Source organism: Ailuropoda melanoleuca, chromosome 9 (assembly GCF_002007445.2).
Source record: "Ailuropoda melanoleuca isolate Jingjing chromosome 9, ASM200744v2, whole genome shotgun sequence".
Lineage (NCBI taxonomy): Eukaryota > Metazoa > Chordata > Mammalia > Carnivora > Ursidae > Ailuropoda > Ailuropoda melanoleuca.
Window position 1 is genome coordinate 18,585,423 of NC_048226.1, and position 18,889 is coordinate 18,604,311.

Genomic DNA, 18,889 nt, shown 5'->3' on the forward strand with positions numbered 1-18,889 from the left:
CCCCCAGCCGGCAGTGATCTGATGAAGAAGGTTTGCAAAAGCTAAAAAGCTTCCTTACTCTACTATCAAGAAAGACATCCAGTAGCACTGCAGTGAGGAGGGAGAGAGGGGACAGAGATGGTCACCCAGAGGGCAAAACCAACTGAAAGAGCATCAGGACAGTAAGGAGTGCCTCCGTTTCCAGTCTCCCCACTGAGATTACTCACAGAAGGAAACAGGCTGAGGGGCTGAGCCTAACTGGGGATTAAACCACTGCTTTTGTTGCTGAGTTCATGCCCCACATCATTGTTCCAGAAACCCGAGGTATGACAAGCATGAGAAGCCACTTCCAGGTCTCAGATGGGACCGGGGGCAAGTCCCTAGGGTTGGTGTAGCTTTTCCCAAAGGGCAAAAGGAGAGGAGCTGGACAGGCCTCTGCTTCCCTGAGAAATGACTAGCAACCTACGGGACGAAAGCCTCAACTCTTAAAACACAAAGCTGCAAAGATCTCATGTGCTTTCTCTCTTTGTGTTTTCGTTCTGTTAAATTGAGGTGTAATTTACGCATTTTAAAAGTCAAAATAATTGCACCCAGGGCCCCTGCTGAAAGGCGGTCTGCGCCTACTGAGGTCAGAGGCCCAGCGCGGCATAGCAAAGGCCAAACGCTTTTCCTGGGCTTCTGGCCCTCGGTGTGTGAAGCCCGAGAGCCACGGGGAAAGTCGGGCCATCTGGGCCACCGGGTCCAGGAGGCTGTCCCAGCAGGGGCCGAGTGGGGCGCGGCGGGGGTCCGTCCTGAGAGCTGGGACCTGGAGGCCCAGGTCGCTTCGCAGCCCACGCACTTGGGCTGCGAAGCGCGGCCGCCCCGCGGGGCGCCCCGACCCCTAAAGCGGCTCGGGGTCCCCGGCAGGGGGGCGCGCATTCCCGGAGCGCAGCGCCCCGACCGAAGTCGGGCGAGTGCGCCGAGCGGCGGCGGGTAGGGGGCGGCAGGTGCGGCGGGGCGAGCTCGCGCGACTTCGGGGAGAGAGCTGGGCGCTGTGGCCCCGGCGCCCCCGCTCCCTACCCTGGCCCGCTGCCAGAGCCCTGGCACTTCCGGGGCCCGGTGGGTCGCTCCATAAAGCGGCGCGGAGCTGTCACCCCGCGAGCAGCCTGCGCACCATCCAGGCCAGAGCCAGCGCCGCAGACTCGGGCGCCTCGGGCCGGGGAGCGCAGAAGAGCCATGGCCACCACCAACGGGACCGTGGAAAACGGGCAGCCGGACAGGAAGCCGCCTGCCCTGCCTCGCCCGGTCCGCAACCTGGAGGTCAAGTTCACCAAGGTGAGGCGGACGTCCATCCCACCCGACGGTCGCCTGGCTCCGCGCTGGGCTGTCCGGCCGGGGTGGCGGGGACGAGGAGCCAGCAGGCGTGGAGCCCAGCCGCTCCGCTCCGAGGGTGCGGGGCGCTGCGGGTGGCGCGCCCTCGGCCGAGTCCGCCCGGGGCTCCAGTGACCGGAGCCTCTCTGCCTGGGTCCGACCCTCTCGGAGCGGCGTCTGGCGACGCAGGACATCCCGGGCGGGAGCGCGTCCGCCGCGCACCCCCAAGGGGACTGCGCGATCTGCACTCCCGGACGCGCTCTCGGGCGGCGGGGCTCGGCACTCGAAGCTTCCAAGCCTGGCGAGGGAGCCTGCGCAGCGCCCGCGCGGCTCCGGGCTGCCGCCGGCGCGGCCCCGACGTGCCTTTCAGGGCCCGTTTGGAAGGCGAGCGGAGGTGCGGGCCTCAGTGCCCTGGGCGCGTTGGTCTCCCCGCAGGCCCTGCGGCGGCACGGTTTCCGGGGCTGAACGGGTCGGGCTTCGGGAGGGTCAGAGGGTGCCTGAGAACACCGAGAGCTGGTCTGAGAGCTGGGTCTGCACTGGGGAGCCGAGACTCGGAGACGCCAGAACCATGGCATGGCGAGCACGGGAGGGACGTCCTATCTTGCGTGCTTGACCTACCTGGCTTAGCAGGAGAGCCAGGGGGAGTAGGAAGGTGATCATTGGTGAAAGTGCCCTGGAGCCCCGGGGCCCTGGCGTTGGCAGACAGAGAATGCGTTCCGATGGTCTCCGGACCGGACCCGGGCCTGGGAAGCGGGGGCTGCCAGGCCCCACCGCGCAGCGCCGGGTGGAGTCTGCTATTTTGCGCTTGGCTGGGAGGCTGGAGCGTCGGCAAAGGGGTGAGATCACCTGCCTAGGGCAGAAAGGAAGATGCGAGGCCTGGAGCCCAGGCTGCGGAGGGCTGCGGGGAGCGCGTCCTGCGGGAGGACCCTCGGAGGCTGTTTGGGGGCCGTGTCTGGGGCCTGGAGCGGGAGCGCCGCAGGGTCGCAGGCCGAAAGCCTCGGCTGGCTAATCTTTCCCCAACTTTCCCTCCTTTTTATTTTATTTTATTTTTTTAATTTGCATCTTATCCATTCCCCGCCCCCAACTCCAGCTGACACAGCACTGAGAAAATTTCCCCATCAATTTTACTTTCAAAAGTAGCAATTATGTCTCTCAAATAGTTTTAATCAAGCGGAGAAAGTTGCAGACCACTATGTGTGGCCTTCAGATTCTGGTCTCTTGGCACTTCATGTCGGCTCTGCCTCTGATCACATGACATTTAAATTAACTGTTTTCAGAGGGCTCCGTAATCAACAGAGACACTTCACCATAAACGCTGGAGATTATTTTTAATGTCGTTTCCGTAGTGGTATCAGCTTCAGAGCGAAAATTCCATCGCCAATTCTGGGAACAGTCGGAATAGTACCTACCTCTTTTCAGACCGTTGTTCTGTGGGTGATGGCCTGTCATGGTGGTGATGCAGCTTTGTTTTATTTTTGTTTTGTAAGGTTTTTTTTTAATGCTACAGAAGCCAGAAATTACTATGCTATTGTCTTTTGCCTTTCTACCTTTCTGAGTCCTATCAGAGCAATACAGCCACCTATGGAAAGTTCCTTCTTTCTCTGCAATCCTTCATGGCCCTTCCCAAGTGCATATAGAGGAGGTCCTTAGCAGATTCACAGAGCGACCTGTGTCTGTTATCTTGCTGGGAGCCTCTTCCTCTTAGTGGAACAGAACTGGCTGTGTGATTAAAGCTGGCGAGACGCGATGAGATGCTCAGGGGCTTCGGGGCCATGGCGACTGCTAGGGCCTGACACCAGGCCACTGTACCCTCCTTCCTTGTGGAAGGTGAGGCCTCCACCGTGCTCTGTCCTTGCTCCCGGGCCGACCACGGCAGAGGCCTACCCCTAGCAGCTGTGGGGCCCAGGCAGCCTATGTGGTGGTGGCTGAGGGACAGCAACCCCGGCCAGCAATGCTTAGGGGAGCCTCTGGCTGGAGAGGCAGCAGACAGGGCCTAGGAAAGAAGCAGGAGGGCCAGAACTGCGGAACCAAGGCCCAGGGCCGGCGGTGGGGAGGGGTGGAGTGTGTGAGCCCCTAAAGGCCTGTTAGTTTTCAAACCTGACTCATGGAGCTTCTTCCTAATGGAGGACATGCCAGAAACGGTGGGTCTGAGGCCCAGCCTTGGGGGTACCATTTCCCAGGATAAGTCCAGTTTCCAGAAGGACGACCTTGTCACAACTTCATTTGTTCTCACCTTTTTAAAAGATTTTATTTATTTATGAGAGAGAGAGAGAGAACAAGTGAGCATGAGTGGGGGGAGGGGCAGCGGGAGAGGGAGAAGAAGGTTCCCCACTTAGCAGGGAGCCCAAATCGGGGCTGGACCCCAGGACCCCGAGATCATGACTTGAGCCAAAGGCAGACGCTCAATTGACTGAGCCTCCCAGGCACCCGTGTTCTCACATTTTAACCTTGGGCTCCGCTATGTGACTCCGGTGGTGGGGGAGGGGAAGGATCCCCTTCGGCATCCCCCACCCCCGTATCTCAGAGGATAGCAACCTCTTTCACTTTAGGGAGGTCCTTTCCTTTCCTTAGAAAGTGTCCTCCAGTAACAGAGATGGTCTTTAAGAGTTTCTGGTTCACTCAAACACCCGTTTTTCTAATCTCCTTGATAAAAGCTCCAATTCGCTCCAGTCCCCGGTTCTGAAAGCATAACCCCTTTGGGTTTCCCTGAAGTCCGGTGGAAGTTCCTGTAAATGGCATCAGCAGACCTCACTTGCGTAGTCACCAACTTCACCTCCACCCCGGGGCTCCCCGCTCCTCAGAGCAGCTGTGGTTTTCGGGCTCAGCCCGGATGACAGACCATTCCGCTCCTTCAGTAAAATGTGAATCCTGGAACCTAATTTTTATACCTTTCTAAGGTTTATCTGATCCAGTTCACAAGCCGAGGAGGATACTTTTTTTTTTTTTCCTGGACACATTATCCTGATTTGGGGCTCAAAACAGTATAGGCAGCATAATTGGTAGGCCACACTTACTGACCCCTTCTTTATTTGTGTTTTTGTTCTGTTTTAGTGGAGAGAAAATCAACAGTAGAAACCACTTGCGAGATTACTTACTAGCGTAGTATACAAAAAATTTTTTGCTAAATCGGCAACCTCGCGATGGGAAAATATGGTCAGCGTTGAGGAAGGAGTCTGACTGTTTTTTTTAAGTTGCTGGTTAGGAGGGACTATGGATCAATGTCATGACCGACCAAGTCTTTTTTTTTGGAGGAACATGCTTAGAGATGAAGTATAACAGACATCTGATCATTGCAATCTGTTTCCATCCTCCTTATTTATATTCTCTTCTACCATCTTCTCACTTTCCCTCCCTCTTGGAATTGATACCAGGAAGGATCTAGAATCAGCAGTTTTCACTGATGGTCTGTATTTTCTAACCCACGAAATTTCATCTTCCGACAAATGGGCCTCTCTCTCTGGCTGCACTTCCCTCCCCATGCTAACTGAACCTCTCTTCTCCACTTATTAATTTCTCGCTGTTACCGAGTGATTGCTTGCTGGATGGCAAGAGTGAACTCTTGGATTTGGTTTCAGCTGGAAGAATAAACCTGTAATTGTAGCCTGGCCTATTCCACGTGCTTCCCTGGGGGCCTGGCCTCATGTTGAAGGCCCTGAGCTTCCAGAAGTCAGATGGGCACATCGTAGAGGCAAGGGATGCTCTCAGCTCTGAATTCCACATGGTGGACAGGGTGCCTCTGTCCACCTGCCCCGCAAGAGCTGGCCTTCCATGCTTTGCCCTCGCCAGACTGAGACTTCCTTGCTTTCCAGGGAGAGTGATCAAAGCGGTCTCCCCCAGCAACTTCCCAGAGCCAGTTTCTTTCCCAGTGAGCTTTGGAGTTTTTACAGGACAGCCCAGGACAGAGATCGTAACCAAGCCGCACTCTGGATGAGATGTCTCCCCTCTCGTCTGTCATCACTGGGGAGTCAAGTGTTCCAAATGAATAAAATTCACAGTAACTGCAATTAGCCCTTGGAGGGACATGATTCTTTTAAACGACTCAAAGAGAGGCAAAAGATATGCCTATAGATACAGAAATGGAATTCGATGAGCTAGGTCTATACTTAGAAATTATTGATGGCATCTTGTTTGATGGAAGTGTTTCTAAAGCGTCTTACTCATGTCTGTGACTGGGGTCTGTGTGACACCACGATGGGCTGTGATGACCAGCCTGTCCCATGCTGGTATAGCGGGAGGTCATCTGTCTCTCCGGGGAGCCGGGACCTCCATGTTGTCAGAACGTGTTTGTGTATTACCTGTCACCTCTGTTCCTGGTTCTTTTCCAAGGCCCTCTCTTTGAATGCGGTGCTTTTTTAAAAGCAGTTAGGGGTTAGAGTAAACCAAGAGTAAATGGTACACACCTTTCAGCGTGGGAACTCTGTGAATTCCTTTTAGTTCTCTCATGATGTCTTTTTATTTTTAACGTCCTTTTTCTCAGCCGTGTGCTAGATAATCGAGGCTCTGAACGGAGTGATTTTTTGGGTTAATTCTTTGGTTCTAGATATAAATGGTTATTTGCTACATCTATTCATATAACCAGAACATCTCCCAGCCCAGATATCTATCTTTGTATTCCAACACGGGCTTTTATTAAAACCAACATGAAAATAGGCATTTTAAAGAGAATGGGGGAGGAGTACCGATATACACCAACAAAGATTAAGGGTGATAGCAAGATCCTTGTAGAAAGCCAGTTCCTTGGCAGTCTGGCTGAGGGTTTCAACAGGGAGGAGGCAGAAGGGAATGCTGACTGTTGACCTGCCCTTCAAGGGCAGGCGATCCCTTGGCACTTTATATGTATAAACCTATTTAATCTTCCCCCCAAACTTGATGAGGGAGTAGGATTTAACTTATACCCTTTAACTATTCAACTCGACTCTTCCTCCATGAATCCATGTTAATAATTTAAATGGCCCAGTCCCTTAGGTGTCTGCCTTTGGCTCAGGTCATGATCCCAGGGTCCTGGGATCTAGCCCTGTGTGGGGATCCCTGTTCAGTGGGGAGCCTGCTTCTCCCTTTGCCCCTCTCCCCTGTTTGTGCTCTCCCTCTCTCTCTCTCTCTCTCTCTCTGTCAAATGAATAAATAAAATCTTTTAAATAAATAAATAAAAAGAGACAAGATGTTTAGAAAAATTCTAAATGACTTCAGTTTCATCAGGACGAAAAGTAATGCTCTGAAAAGGTATTAGAAGTCAGGAGACTTGGTTTCTAATTCTGCGTGTTTTCCTGGTTGGGCATGTGACTCCATCTCCCCTCCAGGTCCCATCTGTAAAAGAGTGGGTGGGGGTGCGGCGTAGGGGAGGGGCAGAGGGTGGGGGAGGACAAGACGTTACCTAAGGTCCTCAGCATGTTGGAATGATATGATTTTGATTTAAGCCCTAATGCATTACAACTTCCTTTCCTGGTTAGATATTCATCAACAATGAATGGCATGAATCCAAGAGTGGAAAAAAGTTTGCCACATATAATCCTTCAACTCTAGAAAAAATATGTGATGTGGAAGAAGGAGATAAGGTGAGTCCTTCCCCCCCCCACCCCCACCCCCCAAGTAATTAAATTACAGAGAACCAGAGGATAAGGAGGCGGTATGGCTTAGCTATAAGACAGACCTGGCCCGTGCTCGTGCTCGTGCTCGTGCTCGTGCTCGTGCTCGTGCTCGTGCTCGTGCTCGGGGTAGGACCTGAGTTAGCTGCTTCTCACACACATGGCCCAGAATGGGATCAATTAGGGACGACCCACTGCAGAGAGTCACTCTCCTTTGACAGATGTTACCCCATCTATAAGGATGACCTCAGCTATCCTCGTCACGTGGCTAAAGGAAAGGTTTTTATCAATGATTTGAACCTGGAGGCAGGAAACCCTCTTTCCGGAAAGCATTTCCGGCTGGTGTGTTTCACCAAATGCAGCATTCTGGCAGGAGACACTTGAAAGAGAAAGGCTTGAAGGGAAAAAGACTTGCTAACCAAGTCATGCAGGGGTAATAACATCACGAAATCACCAGATTTCCTTTCTACCAGAACCTGAAATGATCACGGAAAGCTATAGTCTTTATGACTATATATGTAGTTATGTATATAAGGGACTTCTGGATGTGCCCTTGGTATATTTCAAAGCCGGAAAGTATCTTTTAAATGTATGTGCCATTAGAGGAAAGGTAGAAGGTAAAGCTTTTCTAAGGAGGCAAGGGAAATCTAAACCTCTCCTCCAGCACTAGAGTAATCACCTGATATTCTTACACGTGTAGGGGTCATGATGACTGTGGACAGGGTGAAAGACGTGTCGCAAATAGGCTCGACTTGGATCCCACCAGTGAGAGTTCTGGGACAGGCAGGAAACACAGTGGTTCTACCCATCCAGACCCTCCCATGCGCGGTGCCTCAAGCTAAGCTCTGTTTACAAAGATAATAGCATCAAGGAGCTCATCTTTGCATGACGTGAGGATGTGGGGCGGCAGCCGGGGTGCGGGGGGCATGCTGTGGAGCAGGATTCCCAGTGGGTGATTCCCAGGTGCAGTACTCAGGTATCAAAGGGGAGAATGAGATCCCTGCCCCAGGCTCTGGGGGACTGCTCTGAGCACCTGGACACAGATGCTGTCCTGTCCCCTGCAGCTGGAGAGGCCCTGGCCTGCACCCCAGAGCCTGGGACAAGGAATTCAAAGTCCTAGTATCTGCTTTACCAAAACTCGCTTGCCTCCAAGCACGCTTTGGAGACACAGACTCTTGGTGGAGTGTCCCTCTTGACCGCATCGGGCAGCCCTTGCCTGTTGTACTCCCCTAGGGAACTGAGGCTCAGAGGGGCCTGGGGGATGAGCCATTGCTCGTCAGCAACCAGAGCCTTGAACTCATTTTCCAGCAATAAGAATGGGTGACATTAAATAGCTCTAAAGAGCTCGTACTTCTTTCCTTTTAAGAAGAAGTTTCCATTGTAATTCTTCTATGGGTGCACAGAAAATCCAGTTCCTTGCCCAGAGAATGGTGCAACACTTCTGCCCCCAGGCAGGGGGGTGGGGGGTGGGGTTGGAGATGAGGCTGGAGAAAGAGAAAAGTTCCAGAGCCTCCCTGTCTGTGGACTTTTCCGATGTGGTCAGTTCCGAGATCCCGAGAAGCACTCCTGCCCCATTCTCACTATGGGACCACAGTCCTCAGCTTGAATAAAATGCCAAGACAGACATTTCCCACCTAACTGATGAACTGTGGGAGTGTGTGTGTGTCCAAACTGAGCGAGCAAGTGGAAAATCTTTTCCTACTCGGGTCACCAAGAAAAATAATTAAGGTCGGTAGTCTTATAAACTATTTTAAAACGCTTTTATAATCAGAAAGAAAGTTCATGCTTGGCCATTGTAGAAATCCTGAAAAAGACCCAAGACATAAAGAAGGAAAAAGTCACTTGAAAGTCCCAAACGGGGGTGTCCAGCGATCTCGAACCTAGGGGCCACCTTCCGACTGACCCCCACTAACCCCCTTTCCCCTGCTGCGTGACGGACGCGGGTCTCTGCTGTTCGCTGTAGCTGACGGCTGAGCTCTCCCAAAACGTGACAAAAGGTGACCACTCTCTCTGGTTTTTGGCCACTCAGCCCGACGTGGACAAGGCCGTGGAGGCCGCACACGCCGCCTTCCAGAGGGGCTCGCCCTGGCGCCGCCTGGACGCCCTGGGCCGTGGCTGGCTGCTGCATCAGTTGGCTGACCTTGTGGAGAGGGACCGCGCCATCCTGGCTGTGAGTACACGCTCATGGGCAGGCGGGTGTGGGACCATCTGGCCCCCGTGGGGCTTGGGGGAGACCCAGGGTGCAGTTTTGTGTGGTGCTATGTGTGTCAGGACCTTTGAGGTATAGCTAGCTCTCTGGCAGTAGGCATGTGTCCACACGGTCCAGCTCAAAACCCTTTCCATTTTGAAGTCAGACTTTTGCGCCCACTCGCCCCACCCTGAACTTCATGTTCTTGACCAAGAAGTTGCCCGGAGGAAGTTCAGTTGTGTCCATGGTTCCCAGACTCAAGATGGTCACGGGCCACCAGATAAGCCTGGTCCTACCTGTACATTTCTGAAATTAACCTTTTTTTTTTCATGAAATCTCTTTTACTGATAAGTTGAACTTCATCCTAGGTGACAAGATCTGTGCTGGTATATTTTTTTGAATACTCATTTAAATAGATGCCACCCCTTAACATAGAAAACATTGGTCCCATAGAACCTAAAAATCACCCCTGTTTCACCTCTGAACTGGGCAGTGGTAAGCATGTGCAGAGTGTTGGTGAGTGCAGGGTAACCTGGTTATGGGAAACCTCAGGCTATGAAAGACCTCAGTTCAAATCCCAGCTCTGCCACTTACTAGCTGTGTGACGTTGGACAATTTGCTTTACTTCTCAGAGCATGTATTTCTTTATAGGAGATACCAATAATAATGGTATTCAGTGAGAATGATCCATTTAAAATCCTTAGCAGAGTCCCTGGCATGCAGTCAGCACTAAATAGATGATAGCTGTTATTAGGAACAGTAGTCCTCATAATAGTGTGCATGCCCAGCCGCATGACCCCCTGGCCGGTAATTTCTAGGCACCTTAATTCCTCTGCTGCAACATAGGCATGTGAATTCGGCCCGCACCACGAGGTTGGGTCACTCCCATCAGACTGGGCTGCAAAGACACAGATAGGCTGTAAATGCATTATTTACAGGGATCCCAAGACCTTCCTCCGGTCTTACAGTGAGCAAGCAGAGGAAATCTCAGGGCCACCTCCTGCCTTGAGGTCCTTCCCAACCTACACACGCCTCCCTCCCACGGCTCTCAGACTCCTGTTTAGAAGTTGCTCCAAACCTCAAGGCCCAGTTGGTGGGGGAGTAAATCTCCTTTTCAGCCTCCTATTTGAACAAATGGTTCTTTCCTCTCTTGCTTGGATGTCTGGGCCGAGTAGCAGAGTAACTCCTTCATGGACACTGCATCATCCAGGACGCCGAAATCGTTTTTGTGCCCAACTGTGTGTTTTGGGGCTAGAGACTGGGGGATCTCTGTATCTGGGCTGCCGCTCTTTGCTGCGTGGCCCCAAGGGTGCGTCTGCACAGAGCTCAACTCTCCTTCCTTCCCACCCCGCCAGCCGGGCCTGGCATGCTTGCCCCCAGTCCGGGTGAGGGTGTCTCCCTCTCAGGGTCAGCATTTCTGTCCATGGAGTCTCTGGTTTCTTCCTGCAATGAAAGCCAGCCTCAACTCTCAAGCTGCCAGACTGGCTTTTTCAAAAACATTTCTGTTTTCACCCAGCATGAGCTCATCAGTCTGCAATGTCCGTGGGGACTCATAGCAGGCGGGAGAGGATGTGCCCTGGGCACCCCTCCCCACCCTATCCTCAAGTGTCAGTATCAGCTGTGGGAGCAGTGGCTACGTAGCCACCCCTGCCTTCAGCCCGCCCCACGGTCCTGGCGGGACTGTGCTGCGATCGCAGCGGGAGCGAGTTGCCTCTTGCCGTCGGGACCTTGCTGCCCATGAGAAATAAGATCCAGCTCTCTGCCACATCATGAAAGGAACAAGAGAATGACTGGCCAATATGGCTTTTCGAACCAGGACCACATCATAGGAAAGCACCGTCACCCTCCACCTTGATATGGTTTTCCTGCATTTTCATGCAGCAAAGTGCTTCTTTCCATCATGTTCTCTTGCCGACTCAGTGGTTTTGACAGAGCTACGTATTTACTTCTGTGTTCGATGTTTAGGAACAGATGTGGGGGATCCGGCAGCCCCAGCTTTCTCCTCCTTCCTGAGGCACCTGGGGCCCAGACTCTGGCTCTGTGGGTGCTCTTTCTGGAAGGTCCCAAATTGGGGCCCTCCCTGTTTACTCTCTTTTCAACCCCAGCCCCGTTTCTGGGCCTTCTCATTTTAAGCTTTTGGCACACTGACCGAATCTCGGGGCAGGTTCCCTCGGCCCTTTTCTTCACTCTTTCCTATCTGAAGGTTACAATGCATTAATTTTTCAGAAGGCATATTTTTTCTCATAAAATGTCAAGGGAAGTAAACTCGGGAGCAGCTGTGGTTTACTCACGGTCCAGCCCCAATAACTGTTTAAAAGTCCCAGTCAGTAGCTAACACTTGATTTCTCAGGTCCAGCCCTATCCACTCATTTGTGAATCTTTTTTTTTGTTTAAAAAGAATTTCCTGTCTAAGTCTATTATGACCCCATTTTTTCTTGGACACTTCCCATAGAACCAACCTAGCAAATTCTTGCTGTCACTCTGGGAAGCAAACTTGCCCAGGTTAATAATGAAAGACAGCCAATGCTTGCTGAATACTCACCTTGGACCAGGCTTATCGTAGGCACATTTATTATCCCATTTCAGAGAAGAGGACACTGAGGCCCAGAAAGGTTAAGTAACCTAAGGTTATCCAGCCAGAGGAAGTAAGAAAAAGGCCAAGAATAAACTCCTGGTCCCACTGACAGGTCTCCAGATGTTGTCTGGAGTCGCCCGGTCTTGGACCTTTCGGCAACGTTTGGGTTTCTCGTGGAAAGAGAAAAGTTTCAGCTTGGAATGTCACTCGGTAGGAGCCAAAGTGCTGTGTACTGGATGTGATCTTGGTCTGACTTGGTCCCTGAGCAGCATCCTGTAGGGGTGAGATCCATCCCAGACCCAGACTAGCCCTGTCGTCTTCAGCAGCTCACACTCCTGTCTCCTCGGTGTCCCCAAATAAGGATTGCTGAAAAGGAAGATGAGCATTGTCATGACGGCTATTAATGTCATCGTGAAACAGTTCACTTGGCACTTCCTATGGGCAGGCCCTGTCCTAGCCCTCACCCCAGCCCCATGAGGCAAGTGACACTACTATTATTGTGATTATCATTATTATTATTCTCATTTTACAGATGAGGAAACGGAGTCAGAGGGGGATCTGGGGGCTTACCGCTCAGTGAGAGAAGCAGTTGCTCCTTTTGAGGAGCTGGGCTCCCCCCTGAAGCAAACTTCTGAGAGGGTCCTGCGTGGCCATTCGACAGTCTTCCCAGACGCAAATGTCCTGGGGCAACAGCCTAAGGCGTGACCACTGTGCTGGCTGGAAGCTGGATGCCCCAAGTCCAGTGCCCCACTGGGTGATCTTAGGTGTCACCCGGCTCTGTTAGCCTTGGTGTGGGCACCTTGAAGTGACAGCTGAGGTGTCAAGGTCAGAGATGAGGCCGATGCAGGTGCACGTGGAGGGGCCTGTCTTGCCCAGTGAGTCACCCTCTCACCACATGGACTCTAAAATGAGAATCCAGCCCCAGGCTATGTGTCCGGGTGGTCACTTCCTGCAGAGATGGATGGCAGGCGGTCTCAGCGCCGGGCTCCACTGGGGCTGCTTGTCTGAGGGACAAAGGGGTCCTCTTAAACCCCGGGCTGGAAATAGAAAAGAATCCCTGCCATTGAATGGCTGCCCACTCGCCCTGGGTAATCACCTCCCTCACCACCAAGGGCGAGCCTGCTCCCTTCCCACCGTGCATCCGGCTGGGGCAGCCCGGCTGGGGAGGACGGTGCCTTTTGTGCTGGTGGCTCTACCCTTCGGGGCCCCGTCGCTCTTTCCACAGCCACACTGGTCAGCCCAGCCAGGAAGGAAGAACCCGCATCCCCCCCCCTTTTTGGTAGAGGTCGCAAGCCCTCTCTCCAGCCTTCCCGAAGGCAGCTAACCTCCTGAGAGCTTCCCCGGGAGGGCACAAGCCCGTGTGGCCAGGTCACCCAGCTGTGCTCCAGACAGAAGACCGAATGCCACCATGTCTTCCTTCCCAAGGAGGCTCCAGATCAGACTTCCATCTGCTGTCCTTCAAGGGGACACCCGCCCATGCCCTGGCCAAGCCCCCCCACCCGCGCCCCCGACTAAGCTGTTTTGAAAGCAGGGTAATCCTTGACAGTCTGAGACGGGTCTGACAGGAGACAGAGTGGCTTGCTTTCTGCCATGTTTCTCATGGAACGTGGCACATGCCGTGTCCTAGGACCGTGCTCTCTCCCCCCACCCCCTGGCTTTCACCCCCTGACAGCGAAGAAGGAAACTGCGTCTGACATAGATGTTGTTTTTTTCCTGCAGACCCTGGAAACGATGGACACGGGGAAGCCATTCCTTCACGCCTTTTTCATCGACCTGGAGGGCTGTATTAAAACCCTCAGATACTTTGCAGGGTGGGCTGACAAAATACAGGGCAGGACCATCCCCACAGGTGAGCCAAAGCTGGACTCCCAGCCTCATCGGGGGACTTTCGGGGGCTCTGTCTTCTCATTGGTCCAGTAGCCTCTCCAGAGCATCCCTGTCCCCCCCACATACCCCCCCCCCGGGGCCCCCTTCCCTGTTGCAAAAGAAAGTGGCCCTGTGCTCATTTCTCCTAAGGAATTGTACTTATTACATTGAGCTAAAGATCCCTTGTTTGTGGACTAGACAAGACTTGGAGCTGACACCTTTGTGTGCTTCTGGCTTTCTTTCTTATCTTTTTGCGACATAAAATCTTCGACTGAGGTTAATTCCAGTGTGTTCTCCACATAACCTCTCTTCCAGATGACAACGTTGTGTGCTTTACCAGGCATGAGCCCATAGGTGTGTGTGGGGCCATCACTCCTGTAAGTATGGTGACTTTTCTAGATAAATCCTTGCACATCCTGCCCCACTCCCCTGTGGCCTCTGGAACCAGTTTCTGGTGTGTTCTGATTCGATCACACTGGCATTAACTGAACATTTGCTTTGTGGCATGGGGCTGGGTGCTCGAGAGTTATCAGGATGGGTTAGATCCCATGCCTGCTCTCAGGGGTCTGACTCCTGGAGCACAACAGAAGGCACCATGGATTCCAGCCAGAGGGCTCAGGAATGCCCAGTTTCTCTAGGGCAGGGGTCTTTCAAGAGGGCCTTGAAGGATGAGAATGAGTCATTCAATAGGAAAAGAGGTCTTCTAAGCAGTAGGAATGGCCCCAGTGAGGATGTCGAGGTGCCTGGGCTACTTGGAGGTGGGGGGATAGCAAGACAGCTGGTGAGGCCACACTTAAGATAGGGACAAAGTGAGGAAGAGGAGGAGCTCATATCTGGTGGTCCAGGCCGGGTACCCAGTGGGCCATGGCTGCCGAGGGCCTGGGACTTTAATCACTGGGCAGTGGGAGCCCGGCAGGTGCCAGGGAATGTGGTGATCTGCCTGTCTGTTGGAGAAAGCCTCGGGCCACTGGAACACCAGGGCAGGAGGCTGGGCAGACAGGTGGCAACATGGAGAGAGGATTGAAAGTGTGCTCCGTGGAGACAAGGAAGATGTGTCCCTCCACCAACAGTTGAGAGCCCGCCGTGTGCCAGGCACGGTGCCAGGATACCAGGTACTGAAGACATGAAGGAAAAGGGCCCAGCCTTTGCCCCTGAGGAACTTGCAGGTCAGTTAAAAGGGCAAGGAAGGAAGCCCCGCCAAGAAAAATGATTAAGACAGGAACTGTTTGAAGACCAAGCAGAAGCATGGATTTGAAAGCTCCTGAGGAGGTCAAGTTGGTGGAGTTTAGTGTCTAGTCAGAGGTTCGGGGTGAGTCCTGGCCGGACCTGGGTGGATGGTGTTGCTGGGTGATTTGAGGAAGACTGGGGGAGAAGTGGGTTAGGGTGGAGTGCCGTGACAGATGGAGGTCATGCTGGGCAGATGTCGTAGAGGGGCAGTGGAAGAGCCAAGCAAAGGGTCCCATCAGTCATTTGCATATTTGGGTCAAGGGCTCGAGAGAGGTGAGGGCTGGAGCTACCCACGTGCAGTGGTCAGGACAGAGGTGTTTCTGCCCATCGAGTTGAGAGGGGGTCATCCAGAGAGGGATGCAGAGTGAGAGAAGAAGAGGGCCAGCGGCCAAATCCTGTAGACTCTCAGGGGATCGCACTGAGAAGTCTGAACAGCTAGGGTCTGGGGCATCCCAGGAATGGAATACATTTCCAGAAAAAGACTGTGGTCAATAGGGTCCTCTCCTTTGTAGAAATTCAAAAAGGTAGAAATACAGCTGTTAGATTTGCTCACCAACAGCGGTGTCTGGAGTTTGGGGTACAGTGGAAGCCCCATTGCTGGGACTTACAGAAAGGGACCTAGGCATGTGGGCACAGCTCTTCTCAGAAGCTTCGAGGGGAGAGAGGGGAACTCCTGGAAGTGGCAAAAGCTAAGAGAAGGTAAGGATTTGCTTGTCGGAGAGGAGAGATGATGGTGTTTGTGTGCTATGGAGTGGGGGTCCAGGAAGAAGAGGGAACCCCAATCATTGTGGGGGGTACCCCAAAACAATGCCTGCCATCATTTAGCAGAGCATATTGGCCCTTGGGAATTGGGATCTTCTCTTTGTTGTCTAGTGGTAGGAATTCCAGACAAAGCTGGGAGAGAAATTATAGTGGCCAGACCACGAGTTCGCCACCTTCAGCTGGTCCCATGGGTGTAGCTTTGCAAGGAGCTCTTCTGTCTGGCATCCTTGGAACATAAGGAGCCAAAGGGATTCCTTTGGGATGGGGGTGGTTGAGGGACAGCTAGAATCAAGCCACCTGCTCTCTTGGAGATGCTTGGTTTCATTTTGCCTCATCAAAGATGATACTCGGAGGGGGAGGGTAGGAGAGGACACAAGTCTGGCTGTGAATCCTGGCCTTTATCTCCTAGTTTGTGACCTTGGGCAAGTGACCTCTCCCTTCTGTGCCTCATCTGTAAATGGGGGTAATAAGAGGACTATCTCATATGGGTTGGTAGGGATCAAACGAGTTAAGTTTTGTGAAGTGGCTGGAACAGCACCTGGAACAGAGCGAACGCACAGTGGCTGTTACCTCTTGTTAGGCTTCTTGTTACAGTGATTTCAGTATCCTTGCCTCAGAAGTTGAAAGATGACAAGAAACACTTTCCCAACATGAATTTCACCAAACAGCAATCCAGTGGGAGTTTAGTTATGTATTCTGTAAGAAGAGAAAAATATCCTGAGACATCTGAGTTTCGGAGAGGCGGGCCTCATTCCTGCAGTATTTTTCAGATCCTTTAACACACTGATGGCACTATAAACCTCCAAGAGGAGAAGGTAGTGCACCTACAGCAGAATCCTCTTTGCAAAGACTCCTTACTCACATCTCCCAGAATGCAGTTCAGGAAGCAGGGGGCAGGAAGGCAGCTCTGATCTTTGCACACTTCTATATTACCTCTGACGTCCCCAATCTGGACCATGCAAAGCAAATAACCTCCATGGAGACATCGCTGGGCATCCAGGACAGGATGGCGGGGTGGATCCGGGCCCCCCAAGCTCCTCTGTGCTCTGTCTCTAGTGGAATTTCCCTCTGCTGATGCTGGTGTGGAAGCTGGCGCCTGCTCTCTGCTGTGGGAACACCGTCGTCTTGAAGCCAGCGGAGCAGACGCCCCTCACTGCCCTTTATCTGGGCTCTCTGATCAAAGAGGTAAGGCACCTGAGAAAGAAAGAAAATATTATGTGCTGTTGATAACATTCCCACTCCTAGGAACCAGGCCACCGTCACCAGATGAAGCTGCCCGGTCAAGCCGAGCAGTGCGTGACAGTGCCCGCCCGCTCACGACTGAGTGGGGAGGGAACGGCTCCCTGTGTTTCACTTGGCAGCCGTGCTCTCTTTCTCCTGCTTGTGGTCACTGAGCTAGAAGAAACTCCATTCCTCCCACTGATCCTAATGAGAATATTTAACTCTTATTATGGGTTCAAGCCTATGGTTTAGGAGCAAATGTTTTGTCTAGAGAATTTGCAGGAGGGTCACTTGAGAGGGAGCCAAGTATTTGGAGGTTCTTCGGGCCTTGCATTTGTGGTGTAGGAAACGGCCTGTTGTTCTCTTGGGGGGGACATCTTGCCAGCAGCACCCGCCCAAGGGGCTGCCGCAAGCCGGGCTCACTCATCCGAGCCTCCTCGCCAGTGCTCCGTTCTCGGGCCATTGTCCTGTCCCCTCCCGCAGCCACCGTGCCGGGAAACCAGCGGCCCAAAGAAATACCTCCTTCCAGACACACCTGGCAACATGCTTCAGCCCTGCCGAGCCCAGCTTGTGTGTTGCAAAGAGGTTAAAAAAGAAACAAGAAGGAAAGAGGGATGGGAGAAAAGGTCCATTCATTTGACTTCTCAGCTGGGTTAATACAATCGGGAAGCAGGACATTTACTGCTTAGAAGTAAGTCTGCAGCCTCCAGGAATTGGCCTGTTTCCCACTTTCCTTTGGGGATGTAGGACATGATTACATTATATTAATGAGACTGACAGATTCTAAAATCACAACCGTGAACGCACAACAACTAGGAAACTAAAGACTCTTAAACACCATGTCCTAAAATCTTGCCTTTTCTAAATTGTGTTTTAATAGCATGAGATGGTTGTTCATTAAATTGCATCCCTCCCCCTCATTCATTTGTGGGGTTCTTGGTGAATAAAGAGTCCTCATAGGTGCAAAGCAGGAGGCGTGAATGTGAAAGAAGTGATTGTCCCCAACCTTCTGGATATGCCAACTCTGGGTGTGGCCCAGGTTCAACAAGCAGGAGCTTTGAGGGAGTGATATTGCGTTGCCATTTGGAACATTGATGGGACAGGTTTAAAAAAATGGGAGCTAAAGTTCAGGGAGAGGGTATTTTGCAGGGGTCTCTGAGCCTTGGAGGATGTAACCAAGGTATCTCTCTTCTCCCTGAGAATACATACGTGTGGACAGATCCACCCAGATACACACACACACACGCGCGTGCACACACGCGCACACACGCACAGAATGGAGCTCAGCTGTGGAGGCTTCCCGCCATTTTGCTCAGAGGCCCTTTTGGGTTATGAGGTGCTGCCTGGAAGGAACGGCATACGAACACCTCACCCTGGCCCAGCCCGCACACTGGCCACCTGGGTCTGGGTTCTAGGGTGGCTGTATGACGCCGGCCCTGGTTTCCCAGTGAGGGGGACACCTACAGCCCCGACTCTCTCAGCCTGAGCGCTGTCTGTGATAGACACCGATCCATTCTCCTCCTCTGAATGCCACCTCAATTTCCATCCAGGTCGGATTCCCTCCAGGAGTGGTCAACATCGTGCCAGGGTTTGGGCCCACCGTGGGAGCAGCAATTTCTTCTCACCCTCAGATCAGCAAGATCGCCTTTACGGGGTCCACAGAGGTAACCGTCCTCACCGGCTGTCAGCCACAACATGGCAGCCGCTGTGTGATCTGAGACGTGGGAACTTTTCCTTTGAGCCGCTAAACTATGATTTATGTACCCTAAGTATGACCACGTTTCAGTGCATAGCAATCAGAAAAAAAAAAAAGCAAATAAATAAAGTCACTGGTCCAGTTTCCAAACTAAATAAATATCTAATAGAACTCAGAAGCCTTAGAAGAAAAGATTCGTAGATAAGATAAAATAAAAATGTGAAACATCCATAGGACAAACAGCGTCATAATCCAAGTTAAAGGATAGATTGCAAGCTGGGAAAAGAGCAGTCATAATTTCTGCAGCTCTCCAAGGCTTAAAATCCATTATATCCCTAAAAATCAATGAAAAAAAATGACACACACACACACACACACACACACACACACACACACACTGAATGGTGGGATAGTGGATACCTCAGAGAAGAGAACCACCAAAT

At 52.3% G+C, this 18,889-nt stretch overlaps 1 protein-coding gene across 2 annotated transcripts in view; it reads left to right on the plus strand.

Moving 5' to 3' along the window:
* Window positions 1-1,104: 1,104 nt before the first annotated feature.
* The window catches only part of ALDH1A3 (aldehyde dehydrogenase 1 family member A3), a 36,964-nt gene continuing 19,179 nt past the window's right edge, over window positions 1,105-18,889 (plus strand). Inside the window, exons 1-7 of one of the 2 annotated variants that reach the window (XM_002922677.4) lie at window positions 1,105-1,293; window positions 6,777-6,881; window positions 8,941-9,081; window positions 13,394-13,523; window positions 13,856-13,917; window positions 16,586-16,714; window positions 18,301-18,414. In XM_002922677.4, coding sequence (XP_002922723.2) covers window positions 1,195-1,293; window positions 6,777-6,881; window positions 8,941-9,081; window positions 13,394-13,523; window positions 13,856-13,917; window positions 16,586-16,714; window positions 18,301-18,414 — 780 coding nt within the window. In that variant the 5' untranslated portion in view covers window positions 1,105-1,194. Of the gene's footprint in view, window positions 1,294-1,957; window positions 2,166-6,776; window positions 6,882-8,940; window positions 9,082-13,393; window positions 13,524-13,855; window positions 13,918-16,585; window positions 16,715-18,300; window positions 18,415-18,889 lie in introns of those variants that run through there. The other variant, XM_034667951.1, reaches the window with a different exon arrangement.